A 15,556-nucleotide genomic window follows, 5' to 3' on the forward strand; every position below is an offset into this window, starting at 1 on the left:
ACCCCGCCTCAGGGTCCCAGTTGAGTCTGGGGGGGGATAGGGGTCCCGACCGAGGGTCCTGGCCCCCCCCGCCCAAGGCAGGGGGCTCAATATTGCATCTCACAGTGCTTTATAATGGTCGGTGCCATTGTGTGGCCCCCTCCCCCCCCCATTTTACAGATGGGGAAACTGAGGCACAGAGAGGTGACGGGACTTGGCCAAGGTCACTTCATGGCAGAGCCGCAAACAGAGCCCCCCCCACCCCAAAACAACATCCTCAGCCCCTGGGGCTCAGCCCTGCGCTCACCATGCCCCCCCTCTCCCCCCCCCCCCCCCCCCAGTTCCAGGCCAGACCCCCGGTGAACCCCCACCCCCATCTCCAACCTCCACCCCCTTTAAACCGGGGCCCGGGGGGAAGCGCAGACCCTCCTAACACTCAGGGCTCCCGGCTTCTCCCCCATCCTGACTCTCCCTCAAGCTCCTACCCCCCACCCGGGCTATTTTATCCCCTCCAGGGCTGCTTTTCCCCCCACCCTGGACTGCTTTTTCCTCCCCCAGGGCTCCTTTATTCCCCACCAGGGCTCCTTCTCCCTCAGGGCTGCTTTTTCCTTTCCTAAGGCTGCTTCCCCCCCACCCCCCACCCGTTAATGTTGCTTTCCCCCCCCCCGAGGCTCTTGATGCCCCCCCCAGAGCTCTCTGTACCCCCTCCAGGGCTGCTTTCCCCATCCTGGGGCTGGTTTATCCCCCCCTAGGGCTGCTCCTATCCCCCCAAGGTTGCTTTTTCTGCCCCCAGGGCTGCTTCATCCCCACAAGACTGCTTTATCCTCCCCCAGGGCTCCTTTTGTCCCCCTGGGGGCTGCTTTTCTCTCCCTCAGGGCTGCTTTATCCCCTCCCCGGGCTGCTTTTATCCCCCTAAAAGCCCCCCTGGAGGTCAGGGCTCCCTCCCGCTCGTCTGAGAGGGGGTCCCCGGGGTGGAGGGGGGGCTGCAGCCTCACGCCAGCACAGTGAACGCAGGAATTTTATACAGGGCTTTACAGAACAAAGCTACTGAAATCAGCCACACGATGGCCAGACATAAAGAAGGGCCCCCCCCCCCTTTTTTTTCCCCCCCCACCCCATCACCCGCTGTCTGAGGAGGTGGGGGGCGCGGTGGAAGGGGACCTGGGGGCTCGAGTCGGGGTGCACGGGGCCGTGGCGGAGCAGAGGCGGGGGGTCCAGCTCCCCAGGAGCTCGCGTTGCTGCTGCCCCAAAGCTTGGCTCACCAAGCCTGGCAGCGCCAGCAGGTTCAGCCCCAGAGCCTCCAGCTTGGTCTCCAAGGCGCCCAGTCGCTTCTCCAGGTCTTCGTGACGTTCCTGCAGCTCCGAGACCATGTCGTACATGATGGTTTGGGTCTGAGGAGAAGCAAGGGGGGGGGTGGTTTGAGATAAATTAGAGACAGTTTTGTGACGAATCATAGGATCACTAGGATGGAAAAGACCTTTGAGATCATTGAGTGCAGCCATCCCTGTCCACCACCGAACCATCTCTGAGCACCTCATCTGCCCATCTTTCAAACCTCTCCAGGAATTGGGACTCCAGCACCTCCCTGGACAGCCTCTGCCACTGCCAGAGAACCCCTTCAGTGAAGACATTTTTCGTAATATCCAACCTAAACCTCCCCTGGCGCAACTTGAGGCCGTTTCCTCTCATCCTATCCCTTGTGCCTTGGGAGAAGAGAAATAATGTCTAATTATTTTCATTCTTCTTACTATTATCATTCCATTAAAGCTGCAGTTTTAGTTTCCAGCCTGCAAGTCTTTCCCTTCATTTCCTTCTCCCCTCTCCCTGCTGGTGGGATTTGGGAGCTCAACTGTACGGTTTTAGCTGCCAAACTTCAGCCAGGTGGGGCCAAAACCGTGACGGGGGGACCAAAACCATGACGGGGGGACGGAAGTGGGGAGCTCAGCACCCCAAATCCCCAAAGCCCAGCATCACTCACCTTTGCCAGGTCCACCAGCGTGTTGGCCTGGTCGTTCAGCTTCCGCTGCTCCATCTTCACGCTCCTCAACCTGCAGAGACACAGGACAGCGAGGTCAAGGCGAGCGACACCCTCGCGCAGCCCCCCCAGCCCCCTGGCATGCAGCCTCCCGCCCCACAAGCGCAGCCTCTGCCCCTCCATCCTTGCCGCAGGCAGCCCCGGGCATGGGGGGGTTGCACCGCCGTGTCCCCCCCTCCCCGGTTTTGCAGCGCCGAGCTCATGCACACGGGAGCAGACGGAGGAGAGGACAACCCCGCGGCGGGGACTTACTTCTGAGCTCTGCAGGGATGGGGCAGAACAGAGACAAAACACAACAGCAGGTTTAATACCACCACGAAGAGCACGGGGAGACGACAGCAGCCGCAGCACGGCCCCCACCTCGCTGTCCCCCCACCACACTGAGTATCCCCCCAACCCCAAAAAGCTGGAGGCACCAAGGGGTTTGCAGCCCCCCCAGCCCCACTTCCCGATGCGCACGAAGCAGGTTTGGTGACATTGAGCCTCAAAGATCGGGTACCCCTGGCATCGCCCCAGCATCATCGGGGTCCTCACCCACTGGAAAAGCATCTGTGGGGACGGGGACCACCTGGCTCCCAACCCGTGGGTGCAGAAGGGGAGGAAGCACTTGGCTCTCCTTGCGGAGCCGCGATGGGATAAAACCTCCTCGTAGGAAGCAGGTAAAGGTTTGGCACTTACTGATGGATGGCTTGGAGGAACTTACGCTGGTGTTTCCGAACTTTGGCATGGTCGATCTTCTTCACCAGCTTGGTGTGTTTGTAGATGAGCCACGTTTCCCTGAGTACGTTGGCAGCAGCATTTTTTACCTGGAAGCAACAGAGCACCAGGATCGGGGATGGAAGCACCAAGATGAGGGATGAAGGCACCAAAATCAGGGATGGAAGCACCAGGACCGGGGACGGAGACGACCAGCCCTGCACTGGCGATGCTGCAGCTGCTGGAGTCGGGGCGGTGGGCAGCACCACAGGGGTCTTACCCGCTTCGTTAGCTGCGTATCCATCATGAAGTTGTGCACGTGTTTCTCCGCTTTGGTGAGCTCTAGCTTTCTGGCAACGACGGCGACAACCAGAGCGGTGCAGCCGGCACCCTGCAGGCAGAGCCGCGCGGTGAGGGCAGTGGCAGGAGCAGAGGGGGATGCAGGAACCCCCCGACCACCACCTCCCCCGGCTCCCCAGCGCTCACCATGATGCCGGTGAGCAGACACACGCCCTTCCCACAGTAGGTGTGTGGCACCATATCCCCGTAGCCGATGGAGAGGAAGGTGATGGAGATCAGCCACATCGCCCCCAAGAAGTTGCTGGTCACCTCCTGCTTGTCGTGGTACCTGCCCGGGGCCAAGCGCAGCCGCTGTCACCGCACGGTCTCGGTCCCACACACGTGCCAGCTGCGGCACTGCCAGCGTTGCCATGAGTTTTTGAGCTGCTTTCCCACTTGGCAGTGGCAGCCAGGAGAGTCCCCAAGCTCCTGATGGCACCACTGGCGCGTGGGTCCCCAGAGAAGCTGGGGACACTTTGGGGACACCAGGTGTGGCCACTCTGGACATGGATAGCAGGGAGGGGGAAAGCCCTGGGGTCACTGCAGGAGCAGGGCCGGCCCAGGGGGTGCTGCTGGACGAGGACAGGGAGATGACGGGTGCAGAGAGGGAGCCTCCATCCTCCTGAAGCTCCCCCAGAGATCTCAAAGCGCAGGACACTGGTGTCACCACCAGACACCGGTGCGAGGGGACACTCTGTCTCTGCAGAGCAGGGGACAGCTGCTCAGACCCACCCAGAGCACCCCTTGCCCCAGGAGCCCTTTGGCGGCCACCCCCACCCTGAGCAAGCCCAGGGCTACCAAGAGCCCCGAGGCCACCGCAGCGTCACTGGGGGGGAGCGGGGGACGCTGTGCTTGGAGATTTCATGGCCAGCGCTGACGCCACGAATGCAGGCGGCTGTGCCCCCCAACCCCTCCCTGAGAGACCCTCAGACACGGCCCCTGCCGCTCGCCGGAGCGAGCCTGGGCGCACGGAGCAGCAGGGCTGGGCACCGGGTACGGCCAAGCCGGGCAGCGGGACAGGGGCATGCGGGGAGCTGGGGAAACTGGTGCTGGGGGGAAGAAAAGGGAAAGGAGGAGGCAGGAACGAGCTGGGGTGGATTCAGCATGCGGCGAGGAATTTAGGATTGCTGCATCCCTCCCCACCCTGGCACAGCCACACGGTTTGGGCTTGGAACCTCACAGCGAGTGGGGCGAAGCTGCGGAGCACCCGCACGCGGGCAGGGGCTGAGCCCCCAAAGGGACAGCAGCCCAAGGATGTCACCCCACGGTGACGGCTCCTGGGACAGCAGGGTCTGTGGTGCCCCCCGTGTCCCCTGTCCCACCGAGGAGCACCCAGAGCTCCTTCAACACACCCAAACTGAACGTTGAGGAGGGAAACCCCAAGCAACAGGACCAAAAGCCCTTTGGAGACTCAACCAATGGCACCGAGGAGGACCCAGCAGCCGATTCCCAGCTCAGCTCTGCTCCTTGCTGGGGTTTCTCCCTTTGGGGTCACCCCAAGACCCACAGTGATTCCTACAGCAAGCCCACCCCTCTGAGAGCGCCCTGGGGGCCGGGGCAGGAGGATCCACGCTCCATCACCCCCAAAATGCTGCAATGGGACCCCGGTTTATGCCCACGGCCAGGCTGGGGGACACAGCGGGGACAGAAAGCAGCTGCTGAGGTTCCAAGTGGAAAAGGGCTCTGCCCCCTTTCCGTGTCCATGGCCTCTTTGCCCCTCCAGCCTTGCCCCCCACCCCTCTGGCTGCAGCCGATCCTAAATTCGGGGTAGCGGAAGCCTTGGGGCAGGGGGGACGCCCCGTGCAGGATGCGCTGTTGGTCCCTGGGGTGACTCACAGTTTGTCCCTGCGAGCAGCAGAGCGGTCAGGGAGGGAAAACAAGAGCAGTTAATGCACATCCCGGGGCAGCGGGCGAGAAGGGGCGAGCACGGGCAGGGCACCGGCGCGGGCATCCCGGCATCCCAGCGGCTGCAGCTGAGGAGCACGGGCCACATCCTGCACGGGGGCTCAGACCCTCCGGGAGACCCCTGGATCCTCCTGGCTGGTGGCAAAGAGGGGAGCACGGAGGGGCTTGGGAGAGGGTCTGGCTGCCCCTACCCTGCCTTGGCAAGCGGTTTTGGTTTGGCAAAGCCATTGTGGCCATCAGCCAGGGCACGAGGGTCCCACCAAGGAGGCCAGGGACCTCTTCTTCAAGGAGTCTCTGCTCTTCCCCTCGGCTTCTCCAGGGTCCGCACCGTGCGTCCTCAGCTGCGCCCCAGCCCCGCGCCCCTCCAAAAGCCCCGTCGGGGAGCGCCCCACATACCTCTCGCAGACGCGGACTGTCCAGGCGGCGATGATCCAGGAGGAGATGCTGAAGACCAGGAGGACGGTGCCAGGGCAGATGGTCATGAGGGTCTTCATGACGAAGCGGGTGTTGAAGTTGATCTTGTTGAGGGCTCCGATGCTGCGGGAGGAGGCGTCGGTGAAGAGCTTGCTGTGCAGCAGCATGACGCGCCCGATCAGGTACAGCCGCAGGAACATGGGGATGGAGAGGATGATGTCAACGTCGGCGTCAGCCACCGAGGCGGCGTAGGTGAAGGCCAACCGTGCCGTCCAGGTGAAGAGGTACTGGCCAGGGATGGGGTGGATGGCGCAGACTATCAGCTCCAGGGCGATGAAGAAGATGCGCTCGTAGGTCATGGCGATGCGCCAGTCGTCAGCGCCGTTATCCACCATGAAGAGCTGGGGGGGGACAAGGAAGAGTGGGTGGTGGGACTGCCGGGGTGGTCCCAGTGAGCACCCACCGGCTGGTGCTCCTCACCTGGATCTCCCTGGCGTGGTACATGACGATGAGCCCCAGGAGGATGACGGTCGAGAGGCTGATAAGGCATTTCAGTGCAAACGAATACGACGACTCCTGCGAGGTGAGGGGCAGTGTGAGCCCGGCCGGACCCACGCCGGCCCCCCTCCCACCCACCGCCCCCCCTACCTTGGTGTAGACCCCCCAGGACAGCTCCGTCTCCGTGACCATGACCACGATGCCGAACATCCCGAAGATAAGGGCGTAATCGCTGAGGCGCTTCCGCTTCTCAAAGAGGGCTCGCCGGTGCCCCAGTTTGTACCCGATGTTCTGGTTCCTCCGTGGTCCTCGTCCTCGCTCCTCGGCTGCATCCTGCCCCGACGCTGTCGTCACCGGGCCGGGATCTGGACCCCCGGGCTGCTCTGGCTGCGAGACCACCACCTCGAGGCCCGGGGGCCGTCGGGGCCGCAGCGGCTGGGTCTCCCCGTCCAGGGTGCGGGAGGAGGCACTCAGGGGGCCCCGGGGCCGTGCCACCCCCCCATTGTACCGGCAGCCGCTCATGGCTCTGGCGGGGACGCGGCCGGGCGATCCCGCATGGCTCAGCGGCGCGGGGGCGACCTGCGGGACAGGGGACGGTGGCGGGTGGGTGCAGCGTCCCTGGGACGGGGGGGCAGCAGCCTCGCCCTGCCCAGCACCGGCCGACGTCCGGCAGGGCACGTGGCACCATGTGCCGGCCTCGACCGTGCCGGGGACGTGTCCTCCCCATGAGGGACGTGTCCTGCTGGGGGGACGTGTTCGTCCCATGGCGGACGTGTCCTGCTGTGGGGGCACGTCCTGCCCGGGGGGGACATGTCCTGCCTGGAGGGATTAGTCCTGCCCTGGGCGGGCACGTCCGGCTTATGGGGACGTGTCCCACTGTAGGGATGTGTCCTGTCCACGGGGACATGTCCTGGCTGGGGGGGACACGTATCCCTCATGAGGGACGTGTCCTGCCATGGGGGATGTGTTCTACCCATGAAGGACATGTCCTGTCCAGGTGGGGGACACATCTTCCCGGCAAAGAACATGTCCTGCCGGGGGGGGGACACACACGACATCCATCCTGCCGTGTGGGGAGGGGGACAACGACACACACGTCCCGTCACTGGGGGGGACACGTCCTGCCATGGGGGGACACGTGCCCCTCCCCAAGAGGCCGGTGCCCCCCGAGGGCTCGGTGCCCCCCATGGTGCCCCAGGGATCGTTGCCCCCCCCCCCCCAGCGGTCGGTGCCCCGCGCCCCGCCGCCTCCCGTGCACCCCCCGGAGGGGCAGCGAGGGCAGGACGGGTCCGGTGTCCCCCGCGGTGTCCCGCCCCCCCGCCCGCAGCCCCGGGACGGCTCCGGTACTGAAGCTGCAGCCTCCCCCTCTCGCTGTCCCCGGGGCTCCCGGAGTGCCCAGTGGGCTCTGTTCAAACAACGCCCCCCGTCCCAGCCCTGCCCGGTGTCCGCTACCCGGTGGGCTCAGCTCAACCCCCCCCACCGGCAGAGTCCTGGCCGGTTCCCGGTATGCGGTGCTCGGCGGGCTCGGCTCAGCGCCCCCCGGCCCGGTGTCCGGTACGTTCGGTTCAACCGCCCCTCCAAGTCCAACCCTGCCCGGTATCCGGTGCCCGGTGGTCTCGGGTCACCGCCCCCCCAGCCCTGACCGGTTCCCGGTACCTGCCGCCGGGCCGGGCCAGGGCCGCCGCTGCCGCCGCCGCAGCCCCGCTCGGTGCCGGGGGCGCGCGGCGCTGGCGGGACCGGGGCGGCCGGGGCGGAGCGGGGCCGCGATTGGCGGGGAGAGACCACGCCCCCATGAGGCCACGCCCCATGCGGACCGGGCACGCCCCCCGTGTCCTTGGCCACTCCCCAATGTCACTGACCACGCCTCCTACGCCCTTGCCCGCGCCCCTCGCGCACTGGCCCCGCCCCCTCTTGGCCCCTCCCCGGCCCCGCCCCCAGACCCCCGCTGCCCCCCGCAACCTCCCTGTACCCCCAGAGTCCTCCCTGTACCCACAGAGCCCCCCATACGCCCTCAGACCCCTTTGTGCACCCCCCAACCTGACACCCCTGCACCCCCAGACCCCCCTATGGACCCCAGACCCCACCTGCTCCTCCAGACCCCTCTCCCTCCTCTGCGCCCCTCACACCAACCTGCCCCTCTCCATGTGCTCCTGCACCCCCACCAGCGCCTCCAGACCCCCAATGCACTGCAAAGCACACCCCCCCAGCATCTCACTGCACCCCCCCAGCACCCCAATGCACACCCCCAGGACCCCAATGCACCCCTCCAGCACTTCAATGCACCCCATTACACCCCAGTGCACCTCAATGCAACCTTGCACCACAGCGGCTCCCTACCCCCCAGCTCTGCCCGCAGCCCCCCTGCACCCCCATACCTGCTCGGGCTCCCTGGAGCCGGCCGGGGGGGCTCTCAGGGCGTTAGGGGCTGCGGGGCCAGGGCTCGTTGCAGGGGGGGTCCGGGGGTCCGGGTGCCATGGGCTTCCCTCCACGCCTGGATGGAGAGGAGACACGGCATTAGCGGGGTCCACAAACCCCCTCAGCTGTGAGGCTGGGACCCCCAGAGCCACCGCACGCGGCCGAGGGTCCTGCCCTGGCACCGCCGTCTGGGGGGGGCACGAGGGTGGGCAAAGGGACCCCTTGAGCAGAGATGTGGGGTTGGGGTGGGGGGTTGTCACCGAGCCGTGTGGCAGGGGGACTGCAGGGCTGGGTTGGAGGGGTCCATGGGGGGGTCTGCAGAGCCAGTGCAACCCCCCACACTGCAGCCCTATTGCATGGGGGTCCTGTGGCAGCAAGCACGGCCCCCCAGCATCCACAGACCCCCTGCACCCTCAGCCCCGCAGCACCCGCAGCCCCGATGCAGCAATGGCGCTGTTGCACAGACAGCAACATTGCACCAAAAGCCCCGTTACACCAAGAGCCCTGTGGCACCAACGGACCCGTCGCCCCAACAGCCCTGTTGCACCAGTGGCCCCACTGCACCGACAGCTCCGCTGCACCAACGGCCTCGTTGCAGCCACAGCCTCATTGCACCAACAGGCCCACTGCACCGTGGGCCCCGTCACACCGACAGCCCCGTTGCATCAGCAGCCCCGTTGCACTGAAAGCCCAGTTGCACAAACAGTCCCGTTGCATCAGCAGCCCCGTTGCACTGACAGCCTCGTTGCACCAACAGTCCCATTGCGGCCACAGCCCTGTTGCAACAACAGCCCCGTTGCACCGACAAGAGCCCTCTTGTAGCCACAGCCCCGTTGCATCAACAGCCCCATTGCACTGAGGGGCCCACTGCATCGACAGCTCCGTTGCACCAAGAGCTCTGTTGCACCGACAGCGCTGCTGCACTGACAGCCCCATTGCATCAACAGCTCCATTGCATCAACAGCCCCATTGCACCGTCAGCTCCGTTGCACCAAGAGCTCCATTGCACCGACCGCCCAGTTGCACCAACAGCCCCTCTGCACTGACAGCTCCCTTGCACCGACAGCCCCGTTGCAGCCACAGCCCCACTGCACCGACAGCCCCGTTACACCAACAGCCCCATTGCCGTCCGCACGGACCCCCAGCACCAACAGCCCCACTGCACAACGAGCCCCACAACCCCCACACGGAGCCCACGGTGCCGATGGCACCGGCAGTGCCATCCTGGTTAGGGGTCCAGGCTGGGGTCCCTGCGGGGCTCCTCACCCGGGGGAGCTGCTGTTCCCAACCCCTCCCTCAGCCCTGCAGCAGGATTGGACCCCGGTGGGGCGCAGCTCCTGCCTTTCAGGCCTCCAAGCAGCCCATCCCGGCTAAAATACGGAACAATCGGCATCGGCATCCCCACCGCCTGCTCCTGCATCCCTCCCGGCGCAGGGACACCCGGGCAGGGGCTGCCAACAGCAGCATCCCCGCAGCTATGGGGCTCAGCGGGGTTTTGGGGCCCCTTCCCTGCCCCCCAAAGGATGCGCTGGAGCCAGGAAGGATTCTTCCCGGTTACCTACGGGAGCAAAAGCTGCGTGGCCAGGCTCAAGCGCCCGGCTGCTCCCCGGTGTGCATCCAGGGCCGCTGGCTCCACTCCAGAGCCAGATCATTTTCTCTCCATTCGGCCAAATTTATTGCAGGAAAATGGGCTCCGATTTCTTTTTAATACTCAGCTGGGAGGAAAAAATACGCAGCGGGCAGGACAGAGGGGAAGCGGTTTTCCTCCAGCTGCTGGCCCCAAGCCTCCATCACCGCCGAGATGCCGGAGCCGAGCACTCTCCCTGTGGCCCGGCAAAGTTTTTGGCACCTGGAATGGGGTCGGTGTCCCGGAGCCCTCCCGGACGGATGGCAGTAAATATTTTATTAACCATCACCCTGGGGTCATTTCGTTAACAGCTTCTATCGACGGCGATGGAAAAGGGCCTTATTAAATCTCCCCTCCGTCAGGACATCGACGGGGACACTTGCGGTGGGATTTGGTGCTCAGAGGGTCGATTAAAACCACAAAGTCCTGAGGGTCCCCATCCCCACGCAGGTGGCTGCGTCCCCAGGGATGCTCAGGTGGGATGCGCGGCACATGGGGCGCTGAGCGTGGTCCTTCGTGGCCCCGTGGTGGGACAGGGACATGGCAGGTCCCCACGGCCACCGAGTGTCCTTGAGTGATGGCCGTGAGCGTGGCCGCTCCCGGCAGCTCCCGCAGCGGGATGCCAGCAGCCGTGCGGCAGCGGGACATGCACCGCCGCAGCCCCAGGGTGCTCCGGACACCCCTGCGTTTGGGACATGGGGACGCACCAGGGGACCCCAGGAGGGGTGGGGGGTCCTGCCCTGGGTGGGGGGGCACGGGATGTCCTGGGAAAGGAGCCTTGGCTGGGGAGGGATGCGGACAATGGGGAGCGGACAAAGGGGGCTTAAGGGGGGGCCCAGCTGGAACAGCACCTCCTGCACCCCCCCAGGGTCATGGGCAAGTGGGGGACATGGATTAACCCTGCCACTGCCGGGCTGCAGCAGCTCCCAGTGCCCTGGGGGTGGCTGTGGGGTGTGGGGGGGACCCCCACTCGTGCCCCGGAGCAGCGCTGCTGCCAGGGAGCAACTGCAGAGGAGGAGGATGCAGCTAAAAATAGAGGTGGGCGGCCAAAAGGCTCCCTCCTGGCTGGTGATTTATTTATTACCCACTTGCTAATTCCTGCCTGGGAATTGCGGGCGTGGGGAGGGTGGGGCAGGAATTTGGGGGAGCATGGCCGTGCCTGTGTGCCCCATGCCAGCAGCCGGGCAGCACGGCCTCCATCCCACTGCCATCCTGGGGGGAAGGAGTGGGGGAACTGGGGACCCCCCCAATCTGCAGTGCATGGGACAGGGCGCTGGGGGAACCCACCCTGTGCCCCCCAGAGTGGGGCCAGGGACGAGGCGGGGGCTCTGGGTGCAGGACCCCTTGCACCCCCCCGTCCCCCTAAATCCCCCGCGGTGGCCCCGGTTCCTCGGGTGGCCGTGGCTCCCGCTGCCACCAAGCCCTGGCCATATGTCCCAGGCTGGAGAGCATCTGGTGGTGCCAGCAGGAGCCCCCAGCCCCCGCAAACGCTGCTGCCCCCCACGCCAGCACTGGGACAACAGGGGCTGTGCCACCGCCGCTGCCCCCCCAGAGCAGGGCAGGGGGGCTGAGTGTGTTTTTGAGGGGGAACAGGACCATCCCAGCCCTCCTGGGGCTGGTGGAGGCACCAGCATGAGGCCACCAGGCTCCCAAAGATCACCGGGATGGCTCAGCCAAGCCCTGCCACCCTGGGACCCCCCAGTGATGCCCGCAGCTGCGCCCCCACCCCCTGGGCACCCCACATCGTCCCCCACAGCACATTAGGGTGGGTGCAAAGGGGCAGAGCCCCACGCTGAGGTGCTTCACCCCAGGCAGGATCTGGCCCATTCCCCCCGCCGGGGTCCCCCGGGCGCAGGAGGAGACGCGCGGGCTGGCACACGCGTGGGGACACCCGGGGACATGCGTGGACACACAGGTTCCCCCAGCCCCCACCGCAGCGCCGGGAAATCCCTGGCATCTCCCGGGGTCTCCCCAAGAAAACGCCTCTCCTGAGCCCCCCCAGCCACCCTGGAGCCACCCAGGGCTGGATTGGGGTCCCGAAGGATGAGGGGGACAGCACCATGTCCCCAGGGCTGGCAGAGGCAGCCAAGACCCCCCCAGAACCCCCCCGGCTCAAGAGGGATCCCAGCTCCATCCCGACCGCCTCAGGAGGGGACACGCGGCGGGGGCCCCCCTACCTGCACGGGGCCCAGCGGGTACCTGGGGGTGGGCAGGGGGTGCTGTGGGGTCCGGAGGGGGGTTTGGGCTCTGTCACCGCGTCACCGTCCCCAGACAAAGCCGCTGCGCCTGGTTTGCCCGCCGCCTCCCCCACGCCGCCTCGGCTCAGCCGAAGGACAAAGCCGCTCCGCATGGCTGCCCCCACCAAGTCACGACGGACCCCCCGCCCGGGGCTGCCTGTGGGGGACACGGGGGTCCCCGCCGCCCCCGGCACCGCCACCAACCCCTCGGGGAGGGGGGGATCCCCAAAACCTCCTAAGCACCTCGGGAGCAGCCCTTGTCCCCGCTGCTGGGCGGTGGTCCTGGCAGCCGTGGCGGTGTCCCCCCGGCCGTGGCGGTGTCCCCGCTGCCACCGCGGTCCCCATCGCTGCGCAGGGTCCCCAGGGGCAGCCCAAGGTCACGGGGAAGGGCAGAGGGGGTCCCCACATGGCAAACCCACAGCCTCGACGGCTGCACCGCGCCAGGCACTCCCTGGCACGTCGAGGCCACAACAACCACGCTGTGCCGGAACCTGCCGGGAGCCCCGCGCCTCGCGGCAGGATTTTCCACCACGCGCAGCCCTGGCACCGCATGCGGCCCATGGTCCCCACCGCCCCGGTGCCTCTCTGGCCGCGCCGCCCCAGCGTGGCCGATTCCCGGCGCCACAACCGGAGCGAGAGGAGCTGTTTGCACCACGGGGTCCCTCTGTTTTCGGGGGACGCTGAGCTGGGCGCAGGGCAGAGATGGATCCCTCAGACGGAGCCGTTCTGGGGCCACCAGGGTTGTGGTGGCAAACGGACACTGCACAGGGGTTCCCCAACCCCTCGACTCACAGCCCGGCAGCTTCGGTCCCCGCAGCCGCGCTGCCCCCAAGCCCAGGGACCCCCGCCGTCCTCTGACTCCGGCAGCGCGGGATTGCCCGGAGCAGCCCGTCAGCAGCCGGGGTGTCCCCCGTACCCCCTGTGTCCCCCAACCCCGGCTCACCTGCCACAGCCCCACGTTACGGCGCGCGTCGGGACGAGTCGAGGTGCCCGCGGGGTGACAAGGACACGGGCTGGGACGCGGGGGCCAACGTTGGCCGCTCTCCGTGCGCCGCGGCGGCGATGGCAGCGCGTGTGGGAGCTGCGGCGCAGGGGGGGGGGCTGGGGGCTTCCCCGCCTCACGCCCCCGCGTCCCCCCCAGCCCACAGTGACCTTGAGGCCGCGGAGGATGGGGGGGAGGAAGGTATTTTTAGCCAGGCAGTGTCACTCACTCCAATTGCGTCCTCGCTGTCACCGCCGTGGGCTGCTCCCACGTCCCCCTGCCCCAATCCTGCTGCAGCGCGCGGGAGAAGGAGAGGCCAAACGGGGTCTGCCTGCCCCGGACCCCCAGAGCCTTGGGGGCAGCCCCCCATGGGGACCCCTTCCCAAAGAGCCATTAGGGACCTCTCTGCTGTCCTTCTCCATCCCTGCTGCGCGGGAGGGGCAGGAGCCAGGGGATCCCCAGGAGCCAGAGGAGTCCCCAGGAGCTGGGGGATCCCCAAGAGCTAAAGGGGGGTCCTCAGGAGCTGAGGGATCCCCAAGAGCTAAAGGGGGTTTCCCAGGAGCCAAGGGGATCCCCAGGAGCCAGAGGAGTCACAGGAGCCAAGGGGATCCCGAGGAGTTAAAGAGGGGTTCCCGAGAACCAGGGAGTCCCCAGGAGCCAGGGGGATCCCCAGAAGCTAAAGGAGGGTCCCCAGGAGCCAGGGAATCCGCAGGAGTTCAAGAGGTGTTCCCAGGAGCTGGAGGAGTCTCCGGGAACCAGGGGATCCCCAGGAGCCAGAGGTATCCCCAGGAGCCAGGGGGATCCCCAGGAGCTAAGGAGGGGTCCCCAACCCCCCACCCTCCCCCGCTGCACCCACCTGCAGGCAGACCCCAGCCTCCGCTCCCCTCGAGTGCTGTCGCCGATGACCATGGCCCAGCGTCGGCACGTGCCGGCGCGGTGGTGAGCCCGGGCTGCCGGGAGCCTTGGCCGGCGCAACGGGATGAAGTGGGGGCCGGGGGTGGCAGTGTGCCTCGACTCCGGCCCCACGGTCCCACCTGGCCCCACGCAGCCGCTCCGTGCCTCGGTTTCCCCAGCGCGCTGAAGCGGAGGCTGCGGGGTTGCCGGAGCGGCGATGCGGTGCTTTTGCTATTCCGCTCACACGCGCAGCCGCGAGCTCCCGCTCCCTCCCAGCCGCCCTGGCCACCGCAGCTATTGTCTGCAGCTAAAATTAGCTGCTTGCCCGCTCCCCCACTTTAATTGCCACAGCTGCGGGGACGTGGGCGATCGCCCGCCCCGCGCATCCCCGAGCGCCCACGCTGCTGCCGTGCCTCTCCCTTCTTGCTTCCCAGCGCCATCGCACCCGGGACACGGCAAAGCTGGAGCCGTGGTGGCTCTGACCCGGCCACGGTGGCTCTGATCCGGCCATGGTGGCTCCAACACGGCCACGGTGGCTCCGACCCAACCACAATGGTTCTGACTTGGCCACAATCGCTCTGATTCGGCCGTGGTGATTCCAACCTGGCCACAACGGCTTCGATCCGGCCACGGGTCCCCCGGTAGCCCCCAGTGGCTCCGTGGCTACTGTGGCACAGGCGTACAAGCCCGACCCAGCACCCAGGGGGGCACAGGGACCGTGAACCCCCAGTCCTCAGCATCGCACCCGGCGGGTGTGTGGCCGCCAGGGCGCGGGTGTCACCCGTGGGGACTGCGGGGGACACCGGGGTGGCACCTGGGAGCTGCCACCCTGCTCGGCAGGCAGGCAGGGAGGGGAGGCTGGGGGGGCTGTGTGCGTGTGCAAGGGGTGCAGCAGGGCTTTGTGTGTGTGTGCAAGGGCGCGTCGAGGCTTTGTGTGCATGTGCGCGTGCAAAGGGTGCAGCGGGGCTTTGTGTGTGTGTATGCGCAAGAGGTTCCACGGGTGGCTTTGTCTGTGTGGGTGTGCAAGGGGTGCACACATGGCTTTGTGGGTGTGCACAAGGGGTGCATGTGCAGGTGCAGGTGCAGACCATGCACTCATGGCTTTGCGCAGGTGTGCAAGGAGCGCACACGTGGATTTGTGTGTATGCAGCAGTTGTAAGCACGGCTGTGTGTGCAAGAGGATGCACACATGGCTTTGGGTGGGTGTGCAAGGTGAACACACATGAGGTTATGTGTCTGTACGTGCAGGGGGTGCTTTGGGTGTGCACACGCGAGGGATGCATGCGTGGCTTTGTGTGTGCGCAGGGGATACTCATGGGGCTTTGCGCGTGTGTGTGTGTGTGCGAGGGATGCACGCCTGGCTTTGTGCATGTGTGCAAGGGGCACACGCGTGGCTGTGCATGTGCAGGAGGCGCAGGGCTGCTCCTCACTACGTGCGCGGTGCTGCAGTGTGCGGGGGGGGCGCGGGGGGATTCCGGGGGGGGGGGGGGGGTGAAGGCAGGTGCTGCCCACAGGGTTCCCTGCTGCAGGGGCGG

General features: G+C 66.5%; 1 protein-coding gene across 4 annotated transcripts; it reads right to left on the reverse strand.

Moving 5' to 3' along the window:
• Positions 1-680: 680 nt before the first annotated feature.
• Positions 681-14,248, reverse strand: KCNN1 (potassium calcium-activated channel subfamily N member 1). Of its 4 annotated transcripts, none has more exons than XM_054050586.1 (10): positions 13,984-14,248; positions 8,242-8,357; positions 6,017-6,445; positions 5,849-5,944; positions 5,351-5,769; positions 3,197-3,338; positions 2,991-3,101; positions 2,693-2,820; positions 1,958-2,027; positions 681-1,370 (listed from the first exon to the last, which is right to left on the reverse strand). In XM_054050586.1, exons 3-10 carry the CDS (start codon positions 6,386-6,388, stop codon positions 1,098-1,100), a joined length of 1,611 nt encoding a protein of 536 aa, XP_053906561.1. In that variant the 5' UTR covers positions 6,389-6,445; positions 8,242-8,357; positions 13,984-14,248; the 3' UTR covers positions 681-1,097. The 4 variants fall into 4 exon arrangements, with proteins under 4 accessions (XP_053906561.1, XP_053906560.1, XP_053906563.1 ...); XM_054050585.1 differs by lacking the exon at positions 13,984-14,248 and adding an exon at positions 13,089-13,335; XM_054050588.1 differs by lacking the exons at positions 8,242-8,357; positions 13,984-14,248 and adding an exon at positions 13,089-13,337.
• Between the last annotated feature and the right edge of the window lie 1,308 nt (positions 14,249-15,556).

This window comes from Cuculus canorus, chromosome 27 (genome assembly GCF_017976375.1).
Source record: "Cuculus canorus isolate bCucCan1 chromosome 27, bCucCan1.pri, whole genome shotgun sequence".
Lineage (NCBI taxonomy): Eukaryota > Metazoa > Chordata > Aves > Cuculiformes > Cuculidae > Cuculus > Cuculus canorus.

Bases quoted from the DNA above. Each gene is read 5' to 3' on its own strand.
- KCNN1 (XM_054050586.1), bottom strand. From the start codon at position 6,388: ATGAGCGGCTGCCGGTACAATGGGGGGGTGGCACGGCCCCGGGGCCCC. The intron at 3,102-3,196 runs GTGAGCGCTGGG...CTCTGCCTGCAG, and splicing joins GTCTGCTCACCGGCATCATG to GGTGCCGGCTGCACCGCTCT. The intron at 2,028-2,692 runs GTAAGTGCCAAA...GTGTCTCTGCAG, and splicing joins TTCCTCCAAGCCATCCATCA to GTTGAGGAGCGTGAAGATGG.